General features: G+C 43.6%; 1 protein-coding gene across 6 annotated transcripts in view; it reads left to right on the forward strand.

Annotated features, from left to right (window-relative positions):
* The window catches only part of qkia (QKI, KH domain containing, RNA binding a), a 72,870-nt gene that overhangs the window by 8,797 nt on the left and 36,835 nt on the right, over window positions 1-27,238 (forward strand). For all 6 annotated transcript variants that reach the window (XM_035674210.1, XM_035674209.1, XM_035674211.1 and 3 more), the window contains exon 2: window positions 16,591-16,733. In XM_035674210.1, the coding sequence (XP_035530103.1) occupies window positions 16,591-16,733 (143 nt within the window). The remainder of the gene's footprint in view (window positions 1-16,590; window positions 16,734-27,238) is intronic.

A 27,238-nucleotide genomic window follows, 5' to 3' on the forward strand; every position in this document is an offset into this window, starting at 1 on the left:
TAATAATATTTTTTATTATTATCATCAATATTTTTATTTTTATTGACTAGTCAATTGGCTGACTAATCGGTGCAGCTCTACTCACAATAACATTTTGCCACTATGTTTTATTTGTGGTTTATGTAGGACAGTTGTCGTTAAACTGGCTAACATTTGTCTAGCCTTGTAAATATGTTAACAGTAACAGTTTTTAGAGGGAGTGGTCCCATTACATTTCCCTGGTCTCTCTTTTCGTGATATTGTGTGAAATGTGGGCCTGACACCGTGGGATGGCTTTTTGGCACAGAGCAAAACAAATTGGTCCCAAAATAAGTCAACATTGTTCCAAAACACTGTCAATATTTTTTGGATGTCGTTTGAAGTCAAGGTAGTAGCAGTAGTGACAATAACCCACACAGCATATTCGTTTTTAAAGGATCTCAAACACACATTTGTTTAACCTTTTAGAATACAATAAGCAAATATGTAGATATTTTGCATTTTCACACAGGCTTTTATTTGTGTTGTTCCCACTTAATGCTGGTGTGGTATACCGGTATGTTAAATAAGTTATTGTGTGTTTTACATGAGTTGCTGTTTGCTGTTTCAGGTTTATTTCTCGCTAAGTCTATTTTAAAGATTGTGAAACCGGTCTGATCACATGTCAAGTGTGTTCAATGTAAAGCAGAAGCACGGCAGTATGGGGGAGGAGAGGAACCTCAAAGCAATCGCGCTGCAAACCTCTTTTTAAGTACAGTGAGTTCTGTGTTAGTGTGAGTGTTGGAAAGTTCATTCCACACTGCAGTTATTCAACTTCATGCTGCCTCTACCACCTGTGCCTGCCCACCCTGCTCTCAATTGCCCCTGTCACTCTGTACAGCCTGCGTTTGGATGCCATTGCTTAAGTCATCAGATCAGAGAGAGGTTGCGAGTAGCAAAGCACTCCTCAGTGTGTCTGCGTGTCGTGATGGAATAAATGCCAGAGGAACACATATTTCTTAAAGGAATGTCACACAGAGCGGTCGCTTATGTTCACATAGGGTTTTACCCCACTGCCCCCCCCTCTACCCGTTCAACAGGCTCTTCTGTGTCTCACTGACAGGCACACACAGTGACTGTAGCCTAACTGGAATTACATGTGTTGAGCAGTTGTGTTTTACAGTGGCTGTCTGCCCCGCAGCCTTGTGCTGTAATGTAAAACATGATTTGCTTAGCATAATTTATGCCCATGTGCGACATACCAAACTATCAGCAAAGTGAATGAAGTCAGAGTCGTCCAACTACAAGTGAAATGGTTTTGTGTCTGTTCCGTTTGTTTAGAGTTTGTGGCTGCTTGTCTGTTTGTGGTGAGGCTTAAGTCTGTCTGTCCTTATCAGTTCAGTGGTTGGGAGGAGATTACAGAGCCGAAACAATGGGTGGTTCTGTGTGATTAGGCTTTAATTGGTGAAACAAAGAGACTCTTTAGCACCGTGTGTAACATAGGAAAGACTGACTTAAGGCCCACAGATAGCTGGCAGCAAAGAATGTGCTGTGTATGAAAGGGTTAGTGAGCATGAGGCTCGTCCCTGCTCAGTTGATTGATTGTGTTCGCTAAAAGGAAAGAGGCGAGCGAGGCTGACGAGTGCGAGGGGAGGATGGTGAATGTGATAAAGAACAGCGGGGGGAGACAGAGGATCCCTATGTGCTCTGAATGAGGTCATCTGGTTGGTTATGAGGAAGGTCACTGACCCCTCCCTGAGCTTCACACTCCTCCCCTCTGTCTCTCCCTTCCTCCCCCTCAGCTAATGATACACAATGGCTTTTTGTGCTTTAATGGGCCAGACGCACACACTGGGTCGTTCGTACCGGTTCACACAGAAGTATGCACACAAGCGCTGTTTGTAAATCAAGCCCAGTACATTTGTCCGTAATGCATTTATCACTTGGTTTATTATCTTGGCTGAATGTACTGTTCTTAAAGCTGCTGACCAACCCTCCCGTCTACTGTCGCTCCCCCAGTTGAGTGGTGACAGTGGAACCTGGAGCATGTGGAAGAAAGGTTTCTCTTCTCATATTTTTGTTGTCTTGAAAATCAATTTTCAAGTGTAAAACTTGCCGCAAACGTCGCGTTGTATCACAAAAACAGGAGAATGTTACATCAACAGTTACCATGAACATAATAACTTGGGCTTTATTGTGTGTGGAGCGGTGACCATGTCCTTTTTTATATTTTGCAGTCCAGCAAGCAAAACCAATTCCAGGCAGTTGTTGCCCTATTTCAACGTACAGCGACGGAAACAATGTGCACATCATTATGTTCAGTATATGATGAATGCACAACCTGCTGCAATCAGTCAATGGGCTAACCTACAGGGTAACTACACTGGAGGCATTTAGGGCAAGATGGCAGGACCAGCTCCATGAAGCATCCAGTTTTAACTGGTTTCAGTTCTGATGTTCTTGTTGTTTTCTAACTTAGTCTAGCAACGCGGTCAGTCATTGTAACAAGGAGGGTATCTGCTTGTGAACTGGTAGTGGTTAAGGACACAGCGGTACTAGCACCTGTTGTATCTATCTGGTTTTTAATAGTGATATATAGAGCCGGTGCAGCACACAGCTCCTAATTGAAAAGTTACTATGGACTGGACATTGAGCTGGGACAGGAACTTGTAGATGCCGCTCCAGTACACTTTAGTCTTAACTTCTGCCATCTCGGCTCAGTTTCTGTATTGTCGTCTTGGCTAAGATTACAGCTGCTCCTGTCTGATGCATATATTTTCTTGTGCGACATGGAGCACAGTGATTTTACAGATGTGGTTTGGACGTATGTTTTTGTGATCGCCTGCGTTGTGTGGGCAAATGAAACGATTGATTGTAAACGTTGGTATTCCTCTAGGGAAGGTTAAAGGCAGCTGGGGATGGACGGTGTGTCGACACAGCGGGGGAGACAGGTGTGGGCATGAGCAAGGTGCCGAGGTGCCAGCTGTTGTTGACACCTTAAGGTGAAGAATAGTCTGCCAAGAGATGGACTTGTCTCTTTCTGTCCCCTCTAATCCTTCTCTCCCCTTCCCTGTTCCAGCCTTCCTCTCCACTCCCACACTCTGCTTTCTTGGAGAGTATTCGTCTGACATGAGTTGAGGCTGTCTGTGATGGGCGCTCTTCCTGCAACCTTATTTTTATTGAGCGTCTGACACTTTCTATGAACCAGACCTCGGTTATATCTCCACTCCTCCTCCCTCATCACTCTGTATAATCCTGCTCTCCCTGTCTGCACTCCAGATGCACACACACACACACACACACATATATACAGTTTGCTTTCTCCCTCTTATCTTTTTTTTTTCCTGTCTTAAGCATGTACATGCATCCTCTCATCTGTTTATTTTACATTGCCTTCTATCGTTGTCATAGTGTTATAGGAGAGAGTCAGTATTGGTTCTCCCAAGGGGGAATGACTCATTTTTCCTGGCTTTGCCTTTTTACCTATTTATTTTAGCCGAGTGACTCCACAGCTCCCGTCATCCTCTTTTCCCCCCTCTGTCTCTCTTCTCTCCCCTCCAGCATATCCAGATTTTCCTCCACCAGCTCTCTCCTTCCATTTGTTTTCTCTCTTGCAGCTTCCCTCTCTACTCTGTATGTGAGGCTAAAATCCAGCCTTGGGGCTACATTGCCTCTTTCATGTGAGGACCAGTGGTGACACTAAAGGCCCACTACGTGCTCTGTCGTTTTGCATCAGCTCAGCTCTCACTGTCTGCTCAGCCTGTGCTCGGCTCTCCTCTCAATCACTCCCAGGCTCCGAACGTTGGTCGGTGGAGAACATGCCTGCACACGCTGGCTGTAATTTTGTACATGTATATGCTCTTGCAGATTTTTGAAGCCCTGACACCAAAGTGCTTTGAGGCAGTTCAGTGTTTAAAGGCTTAAGCGTAGTGTAAGGTTGGTTAATGACAGTTGAGTCAGCGACTCTCCCTCTCCTCCCTTTATGGCACTTTGACCCAGTTGTTACAGCCCCTGCAACATCTTTGTTTTTAAATACGCTAAATGCTACATTCAACATGACTTGACAGACAAAACAGATCAAACGGATGATCTCCAGCACCAGACAACCAGACCAAACACTCAGCCAGAGCAGTTCCTCTGATGATCTGTGATCTGTAGACAGGAGGGAGTAGGTCAGGGCCAGTCCTTTCCTCCTCTTTTCATTGTCACACGCAGACACCAAAAGAGCTTTCAGAAGCTATGCAGGGCTCTTTGTTCTTCATAGAGGAGGGGGTCTCTAACTCAGATTGGCTTGGGGCCACAGCTGATATTTTCATCTCCTAGGAGAGCCACTTCATTGTTTAAGTACTACAAGAAAGTGCAATACTCTGAAAACATTTACATTACTAACATCATGCCTAATAAAAAATAGCAAACAGCAGTTTTTCTACATTTTTATATAATTATTTAAAAACATCTTTGTTGTTGGCAGCTAAACAACAAATTAAGGCCTGAAACTCACTCCCTTCTTATCAACCGTTTGCAGGCATCTTTGACCGTTGCCATTCTATCGTAATGTGTATATATTTATATATATATTTATTTACACATGAACGGATAGTTTAAATTGATATGAAACAAATAATAATCTCGTGGGCCAGATTCTGTTGTATTTTTGACATGTCAAAGGTTTGAGAGTTTGAGCTCCCTGTCACAGAGAGTCAGTATGTTTCACTTTGACTTCTAAAAAACAACCCGTTCACACAATCTATCTTTGGATACGTGGCCCGGAACAATTAGAAAACCAAACACATCCATCCAGATATTTAACACATTTCTTCTTCATACGTCTAATTGTTATTTTACAAGAGTAGGTGTTTGAAGTGGTAAGATTCAGATCCTGTACAACTGTTATGTCAGGCTGTGAAGACAATGAAGCACAGAGACACAACAACAGCTGTGATGTGAGTGTGTGTGTGTTGTTACACCCAGGGACAGTGGCTGAGTGTGGAGTTGAACTTGGTAGGTACAAGCCCCAGCAGGCCCTGTGCCCGGGGATGAGGCAGCTGACACACACACACACTTTTGTGATGTAACCTGTTTGTCTTCCTGTGTTCAGGGTTTTTCTTTACACACAATTTAAGCATCTTTGCTCAAATTCACAGAAAACAGAACTGAAGATGAATTTCTAAGCAAACTCATTTGAAGGCAGTTGTAACTCTGTTAGCTCCTGTCTCTGTTGTGGCATCAATGCGTTCTTGTTGTAATCAAGTGACCTCATTCCCTGATAATGAGAGAGGGAATGAAACGTGGTGGTTCCTCATTCTGTCACTCCCCCACCTACTAAACACATTAAATAAAGAGATTTCTTTTTTTCAATCTGTTTGTTGACATGCTCAATACTGCACTTCTGGCAGGCTCCTGCTGCTCCCATCTGCTCCGTGCCAAAAATCACTAGTCACAGTTGATGTAAGGATTTGCCAAAGGTGTACTGTTAAACTGCAGCCGTAGCCATATATCTTATCCTTCCCTGGCAATGTGACAGTGTTTAACCGTGATGGAAACAAGCTGAATGTTACCATCTTCCATTTTATTCCCTTCATATTAACCATTTAGTTTCCTGTCTTTGTAAACCCACTAAAAGCACTGAGCTTTTCTGTTGATTTCAAACGTTTTGAAGCATTGATGAATGAGCCCTTTAGATCCGATGACAAACATAGAGGTTAGATCTCACAGAGACAAAGTTAGAAGTCTTTTTTTTTAATGTTGGTGGATGGGAGTATGGGAAATTATTCTGCCTCCTTTCCATCTTCGCTATTGGTTGTGAGAACGGTGGTCTCCTTAGTTACAGGGGTGGGACAGGAAACAGTGCATGTTATCTTTTCCAGTCACATTGACAGTCAGAGCCGTTCCTTCCTCCCTCTTCCTCTCTCGTTTCCTCTCCTGACAGCTGGACCTTTCCTCTCATTGTTGCCTGACGGATGGGGCAGCTGTGTGTAGGGGTAGACGCGTATGAGATGTGTAATAGATTAAATAGTGCTCAGTGCTTTTAGATTCTCTGATTTGTAGTCTGCAGTTTAAGCTATTCTGGCTAACTTTTTGATCACCCTTACAGGCATAGTCTTAACTTATATCTTCACAAGAACCAGTCGGCCTACTGACAATAAATGCTGTTCTCAGTCCCCTCCAGACAGTGGGCTAAAGAAAGGGATACACCCCCTTTTCCCCAAAGGAAATGGTTCCAGGTCAACACAAAATGGGGTCAAGGTCTGCCCTTCTAATCCACAGACAGACACCCCATCAGCATGCGTCCTGACTCTTCATCCTGTTATTCTCCCAATTCCTTATCTCAAACTCTCACATCTCGTTGAGCTCACAGCATGCATCCTGTGCTTCGTTTTACATAGCATCCCCTGCATTGATGTTCTGTGTGTGTGTGTGTGTGTGTCTAAGCGAGTGCGGAAGGATGCGTGTCTGTATAAGGATGCCTGGGGCCTCGCTGGATGAAACAGCTGTGTTTCTAGAAGCCTTAGCAGTGTGTATACATCCACCTAAACACTGAATGTCGAGTTAAATGGGTTAAAGCAGAGCGAGAGAGCGAGTTGTGAGTAGCACCGAGCAGCACAACTCAGGTCTCTCTCTTCTATGTCTGCCTGATTTTCCTGGCAGGTAAAGTCTGTGAAATGAGTTCCCTCGAGATGCAGAAGAACCAACAAGCTGTTTGGCTGTTTGTATGCATGCTTTGTTCATGCTTTCAGTGTGTGTGTGTTTGTGTTCATACTAATGAATCCACCAGCTTTGACTGCTCCTGTCATAACTAAAGCATACCTTTTTAGTATGCATGGAGCCACACAGAAACATGTTATATCTCATGGAAGTAAATTGTGGGCTTCCTCCTTGTATTATAGCTCAGCTGTGGAAGGCTCTTTCTTTTTCCTCCCACCAAGATTTGTGAAACCATTTTCAGCTCACGAGGGTTCACTCTTAAAGCCAGCCTGTTAAATGACTATTGCTGTGGCTTCCAATTTAACGCTACATATCGCTCCCCCTTTAGATGGCAAAAGCAGCAGTAAAATAGCCTATCTTTGCTCGGTATTTTAGAAGGAGCCTGAGTCTGCATTTGTGTGCATTAGGTTGGCTGTTTCAGCTGAGCTAGGGTATAAGGCTGCTTTAGAAGGTGAACCGAGGAGAGAGGAAGTATTAGCACAGGACTCGAGCTTCTGCTGTTGCTGGATTACAATATTTTCGCAATCGCTGAATAATTAGTAATCTGATGAAACTATCCCGAGAAGGAGCTTTTAGCATTCTGGTAACTGCCACACTGACACTCCCTGGTGTTTCCTGTAAGGGAATTGTATCTGTGGGAGTGTGTGTGAAGGAAGGAAAACAGTTTCTGTAGCTTTCTGCTTTGCTCACTCGCCTTGGGGTTCCTCCCTCAAGTTAAAGTTTGTGTGTGTGTGTGCGTGCGTGTGTTTCACCCCAGGATCCTGTTGAAAGTCCCCCCACGCAGAGAGTAATGAACGTTGGCCCCTTGCGGCAACCATTAGGAGTAAGCCATTATGGTTCAGTATTGAGCCAGCCCTCCCTGCCAGTTTCACCTCACTCTATGGCAGACCCCACTGAGTGCACAAAACTGGCACTCCTATGGCTCATTGAGCTGCCAGCTTGCCCCCCCACCAGCACACAGCCCCATAAAGCAGTTCCACATCATCAAATGTGATGATCCCTTGTTCTAATTTTAGTTTGAAGTCTTAATAGCTCAGCAGATACTGTCTCTGAACCACTCATTTCACTGTGGTGGTGTGAGTGATGAGGATAAGATGGGTTTTTGCTGCAACTTTTTAGGAATCATTTAAATTATTTACCCTGGTAGTTGAGCCAAATGTGACTGACTGGAAACACGTTCTCTACCCAGTTGATCATTCTGAATAATTGGCATGGGGTCAGTCCATAAACACTACATTTCATTTGGAATACCTCAATAAATAATTGTTCTTATGTTGGCGTTAACCCTGTACTTTGGTTTTACCAGTACACAGACAGCTGGCATTAACCAGCGGATGTAGCGTATTTAGCAACTTCTGAGTAACGACTCCTGTAATCGCCATTCTGTGGTTTCATTTTCAGACGCGTATTAACACTGTTGGAAGCTGCCAGTTTTTTGGGACCACAACAAGATTTTCTCTGACTGTTATCATGATCTCAAAATTGGCATCACAACGCTTTCTCAAGCCTCACTTAACTTGGCCTACTTTTGAGCCACGGTTTCCAGGACAATCACTGCACCTGTTCGTCTGTCACTGCTGGTGCCGAAGTTGTCAAATGACAGTCACTCAACTCACCCGAGAACTTGTAAAATGTGAGAGGTATTTTTCAAATATTTTCCAATCTAGGCTAATGTGTGTATTCAGTTCCCTTTGTCCCACTCTCTTGCTATTTCTGCTTCTTTTCTGCCTCCCCTCAGCTCTGCTTTTCCTGTGGCCCCTCTCTCTCGTCTGCACTGTCTGTTTGCTTTGTTTAATCACCAAACTAACGTGCTATGACACGTTCCTATAGCACACGGTCACCATCGCTGCCAGCAGGCACAGAAAGCCACGTTCAGCTTGGCACTTCTTCTCCTTCCTGCGTGCAGTCACAGTGACGGTCCCAGAAAGCATTGCATTTGCCACCGGTTATGATTAATGGCTTTGCTGATTGCTGTTCTTGGCCATCACCACACCTACATGTTCTGCTTTTAGCATGAATATTCTCAGGGGTTCAGCCAGAACAGAGGAGGAGGTAAACTATGTATCCAACTTCTGTTTCTGACGTAATTAGTAATGTATGGATGTCTTTAACTGATGTGAACCAAATATCCTAAATGTGTTACGTTACATTTACTCTGTTCTGTCTTTAAAGGTAGAAGAGGGAATGTTCCCATTTATGTTTGTCTTTTACAAACTACATGTTAGTGGCACCGGTTTCCACCGCTGTCAGTCATCCTGGTAAAATATTTAACCAGTAAGAGTCGAGGGAGAGAGTGGGGGTTGATGTGTAATCGAGAGCAATTGGCGTTTTTCCTCCATCTCTTTGTCAGCAGACTGAATACGTGGCAGTGGCTAGTAAAGCAAGGTAGAGGAGAGATGTAGCACGGTTTCCTGCTTGTTTCCTGCTGTATTTGTTGAGCAGATTTTTCTCTAAGGCAGTTTCCCTCCTGCTTCCACGTGGAGTGTTATTTCTGTGGGTTCTCTCTCTCAGGAGAGCCTTGCCTACAAACACACAAAAGCTCATTAGCTTTTGTGTGTTTGTAGGCAAGCACCCACACACACACTAGTGTGTGTGTGTGTGTGGGTGTTTTTTAATGTTTAGTTGGGTGTTTGTTTTTATACGTATGATATCTATCTAAATTTATGTCAGGGTACACACACTCCTGTGCACTGTTGGACCATGGCTAAATGGCATTCGAGTTGTTATCTGTGTGTGTGTGTGTGTGTGTGTGCTCGTTATTGATGATCAGAGAGTGGAACATGCTGCTTTTGGGGAGGTGGTTGGCTGGGATATAAACGGGCATGTGTGCATTGACTGGAAACCCTGCACGTGTATATTTTCTGCACTTTCTGCACCATAGTGTACGCCTTTAAAAAGAGTGCATTCCTGTAAGTGTGTGCGTAAGCATTTTATCGGTGTGGAATGCATCAACCGTCCGTTCCCAATTTGGATGAAAGCATAGTTCCTCTGTGTCCTGGCTTGTCGTTTACCCATGAGATGAGTAAGCGTGTATGTGTATGTGTATGGGAGTGTTATTCTGTAATTTAATTTTTTTTTTCTTTACCCGGCACAGGGAGGAGAGAATCCAGAAACCTTGTTACACCGGTCGTTTATTTAGTGGCCTATCTACTTAAAGACCTGACGCTGGAGCTTTTTACCCAGCCTGCCTTAGGAGAATCCCTGACACACAACATAAATCTCTCCCCCCTGGCTGCCAGCAAACCGCACCGTCATTCCTGTCTGGAGCCATTTAGACCCCCAGCCTGTGGGGACTAGCGCTGATATCCACATCATGTCAGGGATGAGCAACTGTGCGGATGCGCCACTATAAGGCTGTAAAGTTGAGATGTATTTTTCAGTATTGTCTTGAATTTGCTAGTGGAGATACATCACAGTATTCACATGCTGTATGTACATTGAAAAAGTTGTTGGTCACTGCATATTCCTCCTGTGCATACTGGCTGTGAAGTGATCCCTTTAGTAGTACAACCCCGGTAAGAGATGGGCGACAAAATCCTTGTTGTGTCCCAAAAGTTCATCCAAAGCTAATATGATGCTTCAACAGTCAAATCTTCCAAAGTTACTTTTCTTCTGCGTACCACATCAGCTCTTTGTGTTATTATCCCTCTGCTACAGCAACACCTTTAAGGAGAAACACAAACAGGGGATGTGTTAAAAAGACTAATACATTTGGAAGATACCAATAAGTAATCTAATGAAAAGGAAACGCACTATGTCTGTTTTGCTCAGCTTAATTACAAAACTATTCGGATGTGAATGAACATTATCGTTGTGTTTTGTACAACTGCGTATAGTCACATATCCAGGACAATAAAATCTCCTATGCTGTTGGTTATTGCCTTTACTCTCCCTCAATCTGTGGAAAGGGGCTGCTTGGATGCCATGTCGAGAACAACTTGCACCCCAGTGTGTTTTAGACTACTGCAAGTAATAGACACACTTGGGTAATGCTGTCGTAAATGAGTTTGAGTGTTTGATGTAGCCATTTCCAGAGACATAACACTGCCTTAATTGGGTTGAACAATGTTGATTAACAGTTCTGGTCGGATGTACTCCTGCTTGTCCAGTGTTGCTATTATAAACTGGGAAACCCTAATCGTCCTTGCCCCCTAATTATTTGGTTCCTAGGATGACAAAAAAACACACACCGAACAAACAAGGCATCCTGTAGTGAATATTTTGTGATTGATATGAATGCTGTCACAATCCTACGACCCGTTATATTACATTTAGAATCAGGTAAATAACGTCGAGTCAAGTGCAGACCCTCTGGCCACAGGATGTTGACATTAAAGTTGGCTAATACAAATGTTCCCAAATGCAAACTCTAAAGTACAGGATATTTTTTTAAACTTAAAACTGGTGTTTTCTTTGTAGGAGCTAGAATACATTGCTGCTCCTAACTATGCTGATAGTACAGCATACTCATTAACAGCACCGGAATAGTTTCTGCACAAACATCAAAGGATTTTGCAGTGTAGGCCTACTCTTAAATCAAAGATTAGGAAGTAAAAATAAGACAGAAGCATAAGGAAAAACATTTTTTTTTCCTCACAAAGAGGGAGGGAGAGAGAGAGGCAGCTGTGAGTTGACGATAAGACCCAGAAATGCATACGTTTTCATGGCTCAGTCACCCCCACCAATGCACGCTATACTTCTGCTCTTTGCTTTAAAAGAAACCTCCGTCTTTCATATGCTTGGCCTGCCAAACCCCTAAACTGTTGAAGTGGAGTGTCGTCTTGGATAAAGTCGTCTGTGCCGTGAATAAAGGGCAGGAATGCATTAAACGCCCAAATCCTTTCGCTTGCAACGGCTACCCAGGCTTTGTGATTGGTAAAGTGCACAGCTTTAAAGTGAAAAGGCTTGTTCCTCGCCTCAGTCTTGTTTCACTCAGCACCGGCACATTTAGGTGTATCCGTGATTACTGCAGTGTTTTGGACGCAACCACCACATTTTTATGTCTATATTTACCTCAGCTTCCTAGCCTTTTTTTTTTAACCTGTTTAAATCATGAATTGAGCCTGCATGTGCAAGCAGGAGAAGCAGGAGTGATTTTGAACACTACAGGTTTTTGATCTTAAATCCCCCTAAACAGGGAGGACTCATTCAGTCTCTCTGCAGAGTTGAACATTTGATCATTTTGGCTTGAAGATTAATTGGTGTTACACTCAATCTGTTTCAGGTGCCAGATATTATCAGCCTAATACCAGGCATCACAAGGCATCTAAAGCTGCTTTCCACAGGCAAAGCTGATCACACTGATTACTCACCCATTACATTTCTTTAGCTCTCTCTCTCACACACTCTCACACACACACACACACACACACACTACACCTATATGGACAGATGTGCACTGCATGGTCAGAGGACGTTGTGCTGTGAGCTACAGGGTGAGGACAAAGCAGTTATGGAGCAGGTCTATTTTTGGGCTCTTAATGGACTTGTTCCCATTCTCTAGTGGAGCAGGTCTAGCTGAATGATCTTCACCGGTCTTAAACCTGATTACAGTATCTCCTTCTGGGCTGCTCCATTGTTTTTAATTTAACTCTGCCCTCTTCTTTTTTTCTCTTTTCCTCTCCTGTCTCTTTGCTCCATCTTTGATCTCTCCTCCTCTCCACTCCATCCCCCAGGTTTGTCCTCATGCTGTGTTTACATTCATTAGATCATGTTAAATAGGAGGAGACGCAACATTAGAAAACATTCCTACTTCAAGCGGCTATTCTTCCGTCTTAAGCCTTTCCTCTGATTTGCTTCCATTGATTCTGCCAGTGCTGCTTTTTATGTGATCATAGTTTTGGCATCAGGCTGGGTAAATAAATGAGAAGCTTCCCTATCCCATGGTGCTGAGTTCACGGTGGTTGACTCTGTCAAATATCACTCATTCAGATGAGTAGATACACTTAATGGATTTGTTTTTCTCCGGCCCTGCTATCTTTTCCTCCCTTGTGCACATGACTCTCCAGTCTAGGTCTAGGTTTAGTTCTGCTTTGCCTTATCAAGGCGTAAGAAGTTCCTGTGAGGCAAAACATTTGACCACGTGCTTGCATCATGCTTCTTTTAAGCCTTGTTACATGATCAGCACTTTTCATATTCATCCGATTTTTTTTTTTTTTTTTTTTTTAATGCTAAATCAAAAAAACAAAATCAAAACATTATTCTAGAGAATATTCATTGACTAATGGAGTCATTAACAGGTTTATATCTTAGGGGGCTATCTTTTAGGCATACAGTATTCACTTGCTATTATCATGGCACTATATTTAGGCATCTTGCCAAGTCTGAGCCGAAAAACCTTTATGTCCTCTTACTAGCTTTGTTTCGAGCTTTCAGCAGCCTCTCACGGTCTACATCAGCAGCAGTATTGGCTCCGTTGACATAAAGATAGATCAGCCGTCACTATGTGGCGTAAGACCTTTGTCACATGGTAACAGGTTGTTGTGTTTGAATACTTGGTTCACATGATAACAATTGAGCTGACAACCGTCTGTTGAAAGGTCCAGAAAAGGCGAGTAAGGAGACAATAGTTTTTTTTTGTTGTTTTTAACACCACATTTTTCAAGGTGGAGACTTAACATTCACCTTTAACATCATGCCACCCACCACGCCACATTTTAATTCCTGTCTCTCAAAGAACAGCCACTTCCTTTCCCATATTCCCCAGTCCACTGCCTCTCTCTCTCTGCCATTCTCCTCTCCCACATCCGCCCCTTTGAGCACACCATTGCCAAGATCACCAAAGAAGATGAGGAGAAACTGTCTCTTTACTTGAGCTTACAAAGGGCAGATGGATCGCCAACCACAGCCTGTGACATTTTCTTTTTTCACTGCAGATTTTAGAAGAAAGGGCAGACTCCGAGAGAAACAAAGAAGTAGTATAAAATGAAATGTGTATCAACTTAGATTGAGGCAGAAAAGAGCAGCGCTCTGCTCGCTCAGCACTGTGCTTCTAATTCTCCCCATTTCCTGTCTTTGTGTCATCAAACCTTCTTGCTCTCCGCCCTCACAAGGTTGATTTTTATTTCTTCCTGACAAATGTCTGGGCAAAACTCTAAATGTAGATATTATGATCTGTTCCCGTTAGTGTGTGTGTGTGTGTGTGTGTGTGTGTGTGCGGACAGCCACCTCCTACAGGTAAATGTCCTGACGGAAAATGTTGTTTATGTGTGTGTGGTTTTCTGAGTCAGGACACAATGAGCTGAGAGATGGCTTAAGGGGAGTAACAGAGGGGTTCTGTTACTGTCCCTTATTTAGCTGTTAAACACGAATGCACTCCAGAGTTTTGACATTTAATGCCAAAGTAAAAAAAAAAAAAAAGTCTAATTTTCATAGCCTACCATTCTCTTTCTCCAGCATATTGCCTTCTCTTTCTTCTTTTGTCTGTTCATTCCAAGATAGTAATCCTCGAGTCTCCCTTTCTTGTGTCTTTCTTACAAAATCAGCCTTTCCTGCCGGGGTGGACAGCTAGACAAATGATTTTGTCGGTCGTGCAGGACAGGGGGTAATTTTTAGGTGAGCGCAGCGCTTCAGAAAAGACTTGCTGCACTGAAATTAGAGGTTGTCAAATGCCGCACGTCTCTACTGATGGCCCAGCACGGCCCCCTTATGTTAATGTGGCATTTCGGCAAGAGGAAATTAGGAAGAGGAGGGGTACTGCTGCTGACTGTTGGGTAGCATTGTCACATGTGCACACTTCTTCCTTTTATTTTCTCTTGTTATCTGAAGGATAAATGTTCCTGGATGCAAATAGCATACAGTGGATTTGCTTTTGTTGTGAAGGTCTGCGCAAATAACTGGTTTTCTAACTTACAGAACACTGGCTGCTCTTTCCCCATCATTTATGGCTCCTACACACATGCTTAGTCCACCAGTGGTCTGTTAAATAGCTCTTTGTTTATTAATGTTAGGCTGAGGAGACAAATGCAACAAGTAAGGTAGTGATATTCTTTTCCAGAAATACTGCTATTAGTGATCAAGCTGTGGATAGTTGTGTATGTCCATCAAGGAGTTGCAGAGATTAAACGTTGTGGTTAAAATACTCCTTAACCACTAGGCCACCATGTTAAAGTTTTATGGAGCTGAGCTTTTGGACACACAACTCAGTCTTTTGAAATGAACTGCCCTGTTTTTCATATTCCCATTACTCCCTGTGCTGTGCTTCCCTGATCTCCTCCCTGTACGCTGGGTCACTGCCAAGCCCCCTCCGTTCACACACAAAGCCTGGATGTGGCCTGAAGCCGCTGGTGTCGGTTAGGACTGATGTAATCTGTCCTGTGGGCTAGATACCACGAGGATGAATTCATCTTTAGGGAGGACTGGGAGTGTCTTTGTGGACCACAGTGCTGAGGTCATGTTTGGGAAAGGAGTTGCTCTGGGCCGAGTCTCCTGGCTTGTTTGTACGGTTCAGATCTGTCCCACAGGTTTTGTCCACACAGCTGCAGCCCAGATGTGTGTATGTGTATCCTTGTCAGTGTCTGTGAGCCCATCAATCACCCATTTGCCAGTCTTGTCATCAACAGTATCTAGAAAAAACACGGTTTCAGCTCAACAGGAAATCCCCACAAACTGATTCCATGGCTAAATCCAGCTCTTCTTTTTTACCTCCTTTTTAAGTCGTAAAAGTGTACAATTATTCTAACTCAAAACACAGACTAGAACTTCACTAAAACCTAATTATGGAAGTTTGCTTCACCTTCTAATTTAGTTTCAGCGTTAGGTTAAGGTTTAGAGGTCAGGCATGCTTTACTAAGGGTGTCTATAGTTGAGTGTCAGGTTCCCCAGCTAGAGTTTAATATAGAGCTCCCAACTGCTCAAAAGTCTCTTGAGCGATGGAAATGGTGCCTAACACCTGCCCCCACTTCACCCCACATCATTCCTCGAGGCCTCACCAACCGTAGCGTTTAGTTTCAGCGGCGTCACACTCGCACGCACGCTTTTGCAGATGCCTCTTTTTGGATCGCATATCGCTTACCCTTAACTGCCGATTAACATTTTGGTGCAGCAGTGGCATGACTGTATAGTGAAAACGTGGGAAGTTAGAAAGTGCGACAAGTGTGTGTACCTTTTTCTATTAATGGGTGTTACAGCTCCAGCCGCCGATCCTCAGCCAACTGTGACACACTCGCATGCACTGTATACACACAGGATAGGCAGGATGAATGAATGCTCCCTCCCAACCTGCGTAGCACAGCATTCCTCAGTGTGTGAACTTGTGTGAGCTATAGAGGCAGTCAAAATGGGGTGTGAATTAGAGGTGAACGTGTGTGTATGTGTGTGTGCGAGAGAGTTGGAGCGGAAGTCTCTGTTGGCAGTGTGTGTGTGAGTGAGAGAGGTCCATTAGTTTTATCTGACAGAGGGATCAGATCTGAAGGCATGTTGCTGAGCCTGAGCGATTCCCTGCGTCTCTTCTCCCCACCTGCCCAGCTGCTCGCACAGGCTACTCTATTAGACAACAGCCACTGGGGAGTACCCGGCAGAAAGGAAAGACTGTGGCCTTAACCCCTAAATAATGCAGCGTTTCATCTCTGACACATAGAATAACTTAAACACTTTTCACTGTTTTTAGCCAGAGCAGTTTGTTCAGAAAAATGCTGTTTCCTGCAGGTATTAGGAAGCACCCAATATGATTTTTTTTTTTGTACTCTCCAAAAACAAACTTACTGAATTGTTTGTCTATAAATTACAAACAACACTCAAGGCAATTGACACATTTGTTGGTTTTCTTTTCTTTTTTTTACAACAAAGATTTATATGCTACATTAAGCCTTTGCCCAGAAGTCAAAATCAATACGACAGTGATATAGCAAATACAAAATAAAAAAAGATGTTTGATTGTACTGTGGTTCTTCTGTTGCTTACCGTGGTGTACATGTTTGTGTGTTTCAGAGATCAACAGAGTGCGTAAAGACATGTACAGCGACACAGTGAATGGCCTTGTGGACAGACACCCTCTGGAGCTGCCTGAGCCTATCGGACCCATCGTCCACCTGCAGGAAAAACTGTTTGTGCCTGTCAAAGAGTACCCTGATGTAAGTAGTGGTTTACACATCTCACACTATGGCAGCTCGCTCACAGTGCCAGGTATATTAATGCATTAGCCTTACTTGTTTTAGGACTAATATTTACACTGCAACCAGCAGACAAACAGTTTCTTGAGGGGAAAAATACAAAAAAGAAAATAATTTTGCGCCACATAAAATTTGATGGTATTGTAGTCTGCAGAATGTTTGTTTGATTTTCCTTCTTCAGTTGGACTGTTGTAAGGGAACAAGATGTTCTGTTTTTTTTTCTGGAATTGTTTGTATCAATAGCTAAATCAGCAGCTGTAATTGATGCAGAGTTCTTATCTGTGCACATGTACCCACACATCCTCACGCCTTAGGCCATACATCTTTGTGGTATGTCATCACTGAGATGACAGCTGCCCTTAGTTTCTGTCAGCGCTGAGGACATACCTGTTCTTTCTCTCTCTCATTCTTTCCGTTATACATTCCTGCTCCCTCCTTATTGCTCTCTTCTCCCTTTTGCTCCTTTTTTCATTTATGGCTGGTAGACACACAGCTCTTGACTGTTTCAGTTCCTTAAATGATAGTTGCAGGACTCAGAGTGTGTACCAAGTTGTAAATGGACTGCCAGTAAAGCTATATCAGGTGGCTGTCTAAACTTGGTCCTGGTCTGAGGAAAACATGGCATGCTGGGGTGTTTACGGACCAACTCAGCGGTAGATTAGTGCGCAGAGAGAGAGAGAGAGAAGGATGGGATTGAGAGGAAGGAGTGTCATGAAAAGTAAACTGCAATTCCATTAATATTCAGTCGAAGCAGATGGAAATCTTTTGGTCTTACCACTGGCATTGGTTAGGGCTGTGGCATATTTTCTCAAATGGAAAGACACATTTGCATGTACACACACAGCTGGGAAAGAAGGGCACACCATGGAGCTATCATGCTGGTTGTAGAGATGAGGAGACAGGTGGCAACACTAAGGAGGCGAGTCAGTAAAAACCTTGTCTGAATAATGATGTGTGTGTGTGTGTTTACTATATGTAGAGCCCTGTAGTCTGTTTAAGGTTGTGACCACAGTCCGTCAACCACCTTCCTGTCCTCATGGTAATCTTTGGCACACACATGAATGGCTGTGTCACGTCTCGTGGAGCAACGTTTCTCTTGGTAATCCCAGTAGCTTGCAGCGAGGAAATGAATGGAGGGTGGTGACGAAGGATAAGAGACAGCGTAGAGCAGGGCAAGGCCCAGCCAGCCATGGATTGCATTTTCCCCCTGACAGAATTGATAAAGGGCACCAGAGACTTGCTGGGATCAGCTTAGCTCCAGCTGACCCTCAGTCCAGACCCAGCCTCTTGAGCTCAAGTTAAATCAACCAACCACAACCCCAGCCTTTCACCTTTCATCTTGACAGGATAGGACTGCAGCTTCTTGAACTGCCCCCTGATTAGCTGTGAGAATATATTTGCTGGTAGGGGCGCTTTTGCGTGTCAGTTACATTATTTGCAGTTTAACCCGTGCAACCATATCTGTTTGACATAAACACATGCATTACTTAAATACTCTAAAAACATCTTCTGGTGTGAAAGGGAGCTGTGGGAGTGTGTATATATGGTACCACTGACACTGTGTAGTCAATGGGTCAGGGTTTAAGTGGTCAACAAATTATTAAATTATTTTATTTTAAAGGGCATGTCTTATATTTTTCTAAGTAAAATAATCTTTTCTCTGTAAAATGTGATATAAACATATGAGGCCAAAACCCTAACCTTTTTGTTGTGATATTCCCTGTTGTGTGTGTGTGTGTGTGTGGTGTGTGTGTGTGGTGTCGGTGTGTGTGTGTGGAGGGGGGGGGTGTTTGTGTGTTTGTGTTAACCCTGCTAATGGCCATATGCATGTTATATACGGAGGTCTGTGAAAACGTGTGGAACAGTGGTTGCCACCTGTGGCTGTAAAGACAAATGTCCTCCCCTCACAACTCACAGACCACACACACAGACTCTCACACACACACACACACAAACTATTTGAAAGTGTGGCATCCTCAGATGACCCTTGTGTTCCCTTTGCTTGATTCTCACTGCTGCTCTGCGCAGAGCAGGGCTGTAACTCAGTATTGTGTTTACGAGCTGCCATGAAAGCTACTAAATTAATTAGGCTTCCCCCTGGTGGCGAAGATGACTCACTGATGACCTTAGTAGACAAATTTATTCACACACTAACATGCACACAAGGACGTGCAAGTAGAGACAAATACGCATTCATGATGGCACAAAAAAAGGCAAATCTTTCACTTGGACATTTTTTACTCTATCGTGGTACACACATACACACCCCTTTCACCAAGTGTGGTCATTAAGTCTGCAGGAAAACGAGGAAATGCCAGATAGCTTTGTTTTATGTAGATGTGATGATCGGAACCAGGGGAAATCAGCAGCAGGTCTAAATGGGATTATTTTTTTCTATTCCTACCTCTCCTACATAGATTATGTGCAAAAAACATATTTGTTGGCATCGACTGCTGCAGTCTAGGTGATCATTCACAATTACATTTGGTACATTTAAAAATTATATTGACCTTTTTCAAAGATTGAAAGTCAAAAGTATTGGAATGCTACCTGTGCATCTTCAAGTTATTCAGTTAACCCTTTTCCTACACTCCTTTGTTTGACCTTTGCAGTTTTAATCTATTGGGGTGGGTGGAGAGGAATACATTTAAGATTTTATTATTTGAACAGCAGATAAAGTGGGACTGTAGTTTGAGAATTGTTGTCTGAAGCTCCATGTATCGTTAGTGTTTCCAAAGAGTGGAGGCATTTAGTAGTGGGGTACGAGCGGAGATGTAGGATCAGTTTAAAAAGGAAGAGAGGAAAGAAATGATGAACGAAGGGAAGAAAAATGTCACTTCCTATCCCCATCTGCCCAGTGCTAAAAGGAGAGGAAACTGTAATGATGATTATTAGACTGGGGAATATTTTCCCCCTCTCACTTTTCCGTCTGATTTCCCAGATTCCCCCTATCGCAAAGGCATATGCGTGTGCGCTTGTGTGTGTGCGCGTGTGTCTCACTGATGCAATTCTAGGTTCTCCCAAGAAAGCAGGGAGTGATGGTCCACGTCTCTGTTTTGTGTTCTTGGCATCAGCTCACCTGCCATGGAAGATTTGTCATTGTTGATACTATTTCCCATCTTTTCCTTTCCACACTCCTCCTGTCATTTTGGGACACTCGCCTTCCCTCTCAGTTTCCACTTTCATTTAAAAGCATAACTCCCTCTTACCTTTGCCCACTTTATCCTTACGCCGAGGTCACACTGGCTCGATAGGGGCTTTCTCTGTCTCACCTACGTGTCCCCTGCTCTCGTTCCACCAGTAGATAATTAGATTGTCCTGGTGCCTGGATGCAGTGCAGCATGTCAATTCCACCAAAATAACTTGCCTTGCCAGCATGCTTCTACTCTAATTCCCTTAAGTGTGCCTCTCTTCTGGCCTGTGTGTGTGCGTGTGCTTGTGTGCATGCCCCACATCTGTCTGTAAACGTGTTTGTGTGTAGGCCTGTGTCTCTATCATACTGTCTGCCTGTGTGTCTGTCTACCCACTCCCTCACCGTTCCTCAAAGTCAGCCATTTCCTGATGTCGTCAGTGGTGCAGAGCGCCGTGAAGCGTCACCGTGGTGACTGCATCTTGACTGACAGCTGAGTCGGAGGCTATCTGATAACTTCAACCTTCAATTAAATGCTATCTGTGGCTCTGCTTTTCTCCCGAGCACACACTCACACACACATTGACTGACAGCTCAGCATGTCATTTCCGTTGACCTTCAGACATCTGATACGATGTGTGACATGTCTTTTAAGTTTGTGTCTCGTCTCCACTTTATTCCCTATGTATGTGTATTTGCCAACTGGTATGTGCTGTTGTGGGCAGGTAACTAAGTAGTAAGAAATGCTTAGGAGTGAAAACACACACTATGAAATGGGACCCTCAGTTAGACGTAAGCTGTTGAGGAACTGCTAAACAGGCCTGCCTGAACTGAACTTATATGCATAGGTCTGTAAAGAAAGACTGTCCAACATGCTGTTGGTGTTAATGTGGCATTAGTGTTTGTCTGGCGTTCGGGGGTGAGGGGTTGTCCTCGTACTTTAGGTTGTTTACCTCAGTAATGGAATCTTTTTTTAACTCTGCACCCACAATGTCCCCTCTTCCGCTCCACCTGTCATCTCCAAAATAAGGATTCTTAGAGAAACATGTTTTATCCCCCTGCAAGTCCACATTTTTTTGGTTATTAGTGTCTGCTTTGAAGGCAAATGAATCCATTTGAACACTGCAAATTACCTGTCTGCTTAACACAGCCATGGAGTAGTTGATCAATATAGGTTCTATGCACTCAGAGACATTTTTTGTTGTTCATCAGTGTATTAAAACTAGAAGAAAGGTCCTCATCAACTTTGCCTTGTCGTACAAATTTTAAACTTTAATTGCTGTCCGTCTTTTAAGTGCATATGCTTTACAGAATAAAACACTGGTAATTAGAACTTAACTGAGACTAATATTAAATATTAATACTAAATATTTGCTCAAATATTAAATGAGACACTTATGCAGTAAAAAATCAAGAGTATATTTGTGTTTTTCAGTGCTAACAATTAGGATTAAATTTAGTTTGCCTTTCAGTGAATTCTAGTGTGTGTGTGTGTGTGTGTGTGTGTGTGTGTGTACGTGTGTGTGTACGTGTGTACGTGTGTACACATGCGTGTGCTTTGACAGGCTTTGGAGAGGGAGGAAAAATTAGCTTCATTGGTCGATGGTGCTTCACTTCGACTGCAATGCACAAAGACTTGAGATACCAGAAAAAGAGGCTCTGGTGATTTGAGCAGACAGGATGTCCTGGACCTTTCTGTTTCACTGCAGTAAAATTGCCCGGACCAAACCAGCCAGTTCCCTGCACAGGGAAAGTCATTAAGCTTGTTCCCATGAGGGTGTCATCACTTATCATGCCAGCTCCTGATATCCTTCTGACCCCCTTAAGTCATTACCAGTCCTGGAAATGTACTGCCCCACACCTCACCTCACCTCACTGATAGAGCGGCAGAGTGGAGGATTTTGATATCTCTAGCTAGCCAGCCATGCATGATGATAATTTGATGAACGGATGGTTTTCTAGTTAGCTATTTGATGAGGAGGGTAATTACAAAGATAATTTAAACAGAGGACTCTATTTGTTGTAGTCGGTTAACATGACGAAGGGCAACAGTGTAAGCTGTTAGATGGGTATTTTTAACTGCACTAATGCCAGGGATTGCTTGCATATTATCAACTTGCGCTTGTATACTGTAAGTGGACGCTGTTTAGTGCTTCCCTGTCCTGTTCATCTCTGCAGTCGTTAAGCTGAGAGGCAGAGAGAGGTGAAAACAGAGAATGAAGGACAAAGGAAGCAGGTTGACCACACAGGCATCAACAGCTGCACAAGAGACCTGGTGTCTTCTTTATGGTCTCACTGCATAGACTAGAGTCCACTGATGAAGGATTTTTCTGAACAGCATCAGTGTTTTTGAGTTTAAAAGGAACTTACTTTTATACATTAGTAGTATTAATGCTAATATTAATTATTTACATAAACACACATTTGGCAAGGATCACTTTCTATTAGGTCAATAAAGAGTTGTGACAAAGATGCATGCCAGAAATTGGATATTTTACAGAAATTGGATTTTTTTTTTTCACAAAAAAACAATACTTTTAAAGTCCAAAGTACTTGATTGGAGATGGTTCCAACACTTTTTTTTAACCCAAAACACCTCAACAAATTGACCAGTTATTGTAAATACTTCAACAACACAGACTTTGCCTGGAAAACTAATAAACCAGTATAAACACTTGAGCTTTGGTTTACAGAATTCTGAGGTAGTTGTAAACATATATAAATATTGAATCTTACTGTGGTCAACAATACCAAAAGCTTCTCGGGCTGTTGCGGTGAAGGAATTTCCCTTGCAGTGATTAAGGATGGTATGTGGTATTACTGCCGTTTTTGTTGTTATTGCACATTACTTTGTAAGGGGTACAACAAAATACTGTTTTGTCTCTACTATGGCACGCCGCCATGATCTAATTTCCCCCGGCATAGTTTCATAACGAACCGAAAATATTTTTATGCTTAACTGTGTTTTGCACCATTACTTCAGCAAAGCAGCTCTCACTAGTTAACCCATTGTTATCCACATATCGATTAACTAGTGGACAGTCTCCCCTCGCGCTGCCCCTCCTGTACAGTGTCCTCAGTCGCTCTGCACAGAAACACAGAGACAGATGCTCCCTGGCTTAGATACGCTGTTAATTTTACCAGTGTGGAGCAGGTATCCGGTGTCATTCGTCACCACGTTGGTTTCCATCCTCATGATAGGCTCCGTCAATAATAACGAGCCTCTTTCCTGAACGCGACTTTTGCTTTTTGGGGCAACTTTATAAAAGTTACTGCTGAAGAAAGTCTACAGAGACACATACAGAGAGCCTGTGTGTGTGTGTGAGTGTGAGTGTGTGTGAGAGAGAGACAGACCAAAGCAGAGTAGGTGTGTGCTAACGTTGCTGAAGAAAAAAGCAAGGTGATTTAAAGTAGTTGGAGAGTTAAGTAGTGAAATAAGTAATGTGTAATAAATAAGTAGGTCTTTCAGATATTTTCAATAGCCTAATAACGGTTCCCCGCACCCCAGGTCAGCGTCCGTACCACACTTAAACTGTCATCCTGTGGGACACACTGATATAATTATGGATCTTGCTGCTCACCATTTCCTCTGTCTGCTGCTCATTTATCTAAAAGTTCACAGGCTTTGCTCTGTGCTTCCGTCACTCGCGTCTTCCAAACTTCCAGCCGACATCAATCTTTACGCTTTCCATCTTTCCGTCTTCCCTCTTCAGTATTTCCACCCTGCCTGCAACCCCAAAATAAACCCAAACAGAATTATCAAAGGAGCCATGGATTAGGCGCTAAATGCTGGATGTGCTGAATAGAGAGCTTTGAAGTCTATAGGGCTTTGAGGCGAAATGTCACCACTGGAATTTAAGTCTAATTTTCACTCCTTCATCGCCCCAGCCTCACCTTAGTGTAGTAGCCTCTGTCCCTCCTGTAGAGCAAGCATGTAAACGGCTGTAGGTTATGCACCGGTTTGCTCTCCATCTCCATATTGCTCCCCTCCTGTCTTTTTACGACGTCGAAAAGCTGTGTGGCACTGCTGTGCGCTCATATGTGTGGGTTATGGGGGTCAGGCCACAAAGCCAAAGGTAAGTGTGATGAATTAATGGAATGATGGAACATTTCTGCCCAAAGATGAATGAGCGATGAAAGGCAGACAGCCGGCTGGTAGCTAGGGAGGTTGTGCGGAGTCGGAGAGAAGCATCGATTTCTGCTGTTTGAGACCTTTGCACTACGGGAGGATGACAGATAATGCGAGAGAGGAAAGGCAAGATCCTGTGTACTAAGACAAAGAGGAATAGGAAGCCCGTTCAGTTTCCAGAAACTGAAAAGAGGAGGCGTTAAAGGAGAGAGTTATTTTGGCAACTAATAGCACTGTTCAACTCTATGCCCTCTCTGTGAAACCTTTAAATACCGTAACTTGAGGTGAAATGAGACGTCTTAGGTATGAGGAAAGGGGAGTTGTGCTGTGATAAATGGTTAGCCATTACTTTGGTATGAGCTGTTTCACAATGATACTTTGTAACATTAAGGGAGAGTTAGAATCAAGTAAGTCAGAGGAAGAATGAAAAGATGGGGAGAGATAGAAAGCAGAGGAGAGATGGCAGTGCCTGGTGTAACCACAGACTCCACCTTGCTTTGATACATTGCACTGAATGAACTGTTCCTCATTTCCATAAACCCGACGAGGCCGGCTAATAAGTGATTGGTATTCTCCTCCTGGCCTGGGCCCTGCTCTTCGATAAGCTCCGCGCTCACACAACCAGAGCCCTCAGCATGATCTCATTTCCTGTCTCCCCACCACCACAAACAAGCGCCATCAAAGGCACAATTGTTCTGCTTCTCTGAGCATTGTTGGTGGAACTGCTGTTGTTTCTCAGTTGTTCCCGCAAAAAACAAACCACAGCGCACATGCACACAAACCCATGTGACAATCAGCTCTGGGTGCCGAGGGTGTCTGCAAGAGTTCACTTCGTACATTGTGGTTTCACTCACACACTCGCGCTCCTAAAACACACAGTGGCATAGACGTAGATATGCTCACAGCATAACCCGCCTGTGGAGTAGCGATAACTGGGGCTAAACAAAGGCCCTTTAATGTCAGTGTAAGCCCTTGTCCTGAAGGGGGCTTTGTGTGTACGTGTGCTTGTCTGTCTCTTTCTGTGTTTGCGCACGAACTATGTTTGTGTATGCTGTATGCGTTGCTCTGTATTTGTGTGTTTGTTTAAGAAACTTTGCGAAAACAGAGATAAAACGAGACCGAAGCACAGGAGTGAGGAAAAGAGTTTGTCCACCAAAGGGTCCCACTGTTTCTAATCTTCTAATGCTGTAAATGAGCAGAGGAAATGAAGGTGCGGCAAAGAGAAAAGGAGACAGCTGGGAGTCTCCAAGTCAGCAAAACCCATAGTTTCTGCCTGTTTTCTGTTGAAAACCAGATGGATGCTGACAGTAGTGCATAATTAAATAGAGCTGGTAGATAGACATACTTTTTTAAATAGTTTGGTTCAACCCCAGATTGCCCTGTTGCTCTGTTTCTCGTTGTGGTTGGATCAACACTTGGAAAGACACTTTTTGTTCATGCATTAATTATGATAATTATTAAAGCATGGTAAATTTCAATACATTCTGCTGTCACTAGCGGCTGCTTCCAGGTCTTGTAGAGGGTGCGGAGTCTGGGAAATCCTGTTGACAAGCCATGGTGTTTCCCAGACATTACTTTTTTTTGTTAAAGACCTCAGGCTGGAAGGCCAGTGGAGTTGATGTAACAGCGGGAATGAAAACTATCTTTTTTTAGTAGGTGCGGAGGAGGCTAAATAGTTTAGCAAGAGGAGGTGAAGAGCGGATGCATTTGGCAGTGAGGGCACTGTATCCATCCTACTCCTCTGGCTGTACTGAGTGGAGTTCCTGGCAGGCTCAATGGCCCTGCACCCTTCTGATAACTCACCCGCTTGGCTTTCCATTGTCTCTACATTCCTGTGGCTTAAAATGGAGGTCGCCTTTTCTAACAGCATATCGACATCCACGAGAAGAATGTCAAACCCTCGGTGCAGAGCAGGAAGCCAGCGAGCGGAAAGAGCCATCCACTACAGTTAATATTGAGCTTTGTTCCGTCACTGAGATGATTTTGGCAGCACTTGTCTTCATGGTAGAGTTACACTTCTAATTGCAAGGTTTTATTCAGATGAAGCAATACTATCTTTTGTTACATTGCCAGTTTGTGGTGAGATGCTTGAATAACGCGGCCATTTGATGTTTGTTTGTTTTTACATTTTCTTTTGAGTGATGCGTGTGAGTGAAACTTGCGGTAACTGCTTGGCCAGACACGACGCCTACTCTCTGCTCATATGTTTGGGCGAGTTTGTGCTCATGCCTCTGTCAACATTGAAATGCTATACACCTGGGCCTTCACCCATATGACCTTACACCAGGGAGGGATGACCATTAAAACTTAGCCACACACATGTAACTGCCTGCCCTCACACTTTATCCCCGAGCGTACTATCAGATGGAGTTCCACAGCGAGTGGGAACACTGAGAATGTGGTGGCAGTGTTGGCCCTTCCTGCCCTCATCCTGCTCTCCCTTAGTACGGGAAAAAACAAAGCGTTCGTGACTTTTTCCCTTCTGCTCTTGTGTCATCATCTCTCTAACCCTTTCTCTTTATTTCTCTCCGCTTTCCTCCATCAGGCCCTGGTCACTGTCAAGTCCAATTGTCATCAACATATTCATGTCCACAGAGAAACACCTTCCACTGTTGGAGGGAGGGTGGTATTAGCAACAAAGAGAGAGAGAATGGCAGAGAATAAAATATTAAATGCTCTTTCTGTATCATTTGGGGATTTTCTAACTAGCCTCATACTTTGGATCAGATTTACTTTTTCCCTTCCCCTTGTCTGTTTGACATTTGGAGCTTGCTCTGTAATTCATCCACTGTACGTATTTAATATATTCATGGCGTGCAAATCTGATGGGATTTGGACCGATGGAAGGGATTGTCGCCTGTTTGGCTGGTGGGAACTGTCACACGTCTGCACGGAAACCGACATAAATATAGAAACTTTTTAGACCTTGTAGATGCACGTTTTATATGCGCCAAATGACAGCTAGCATTTTAAAAATGCGATACTGCAGTTGCTTCCAGGGTAGGGTGTATAACAACACCCAGGACGTCGTCACTGTAGCTTCTGTGTAATAGGTTAGACGCCATGTCGGTTCATGTATATTGTGTAGGAGTACCACAGTACCTCCATAAAGCCCAGAGCTGGAGGTTCACCCTCGTCTGCAGCGGGTACTGTGATGCAGACGGACAGCTTTCTCCTGCGCTCCTTGAGGCTGTGTGTGTGTGTGTG

Source organism: Morone saxatilis, unplaced genomic scaffold (genome assembly GCF_004916995.1).
Source record: "Morone saxatilis isolate NCDOM2014 unplaced genomic scaffold, NCSU_SB_2.0 Contig3, whole genome shotgun sequence".
Classification (NCBI taxonomy): domain Eukaryota; kingdom Metazoa; phylum Chordata; class Actinopteri; family Moronidae; genus Morone; species Morone saxatilis.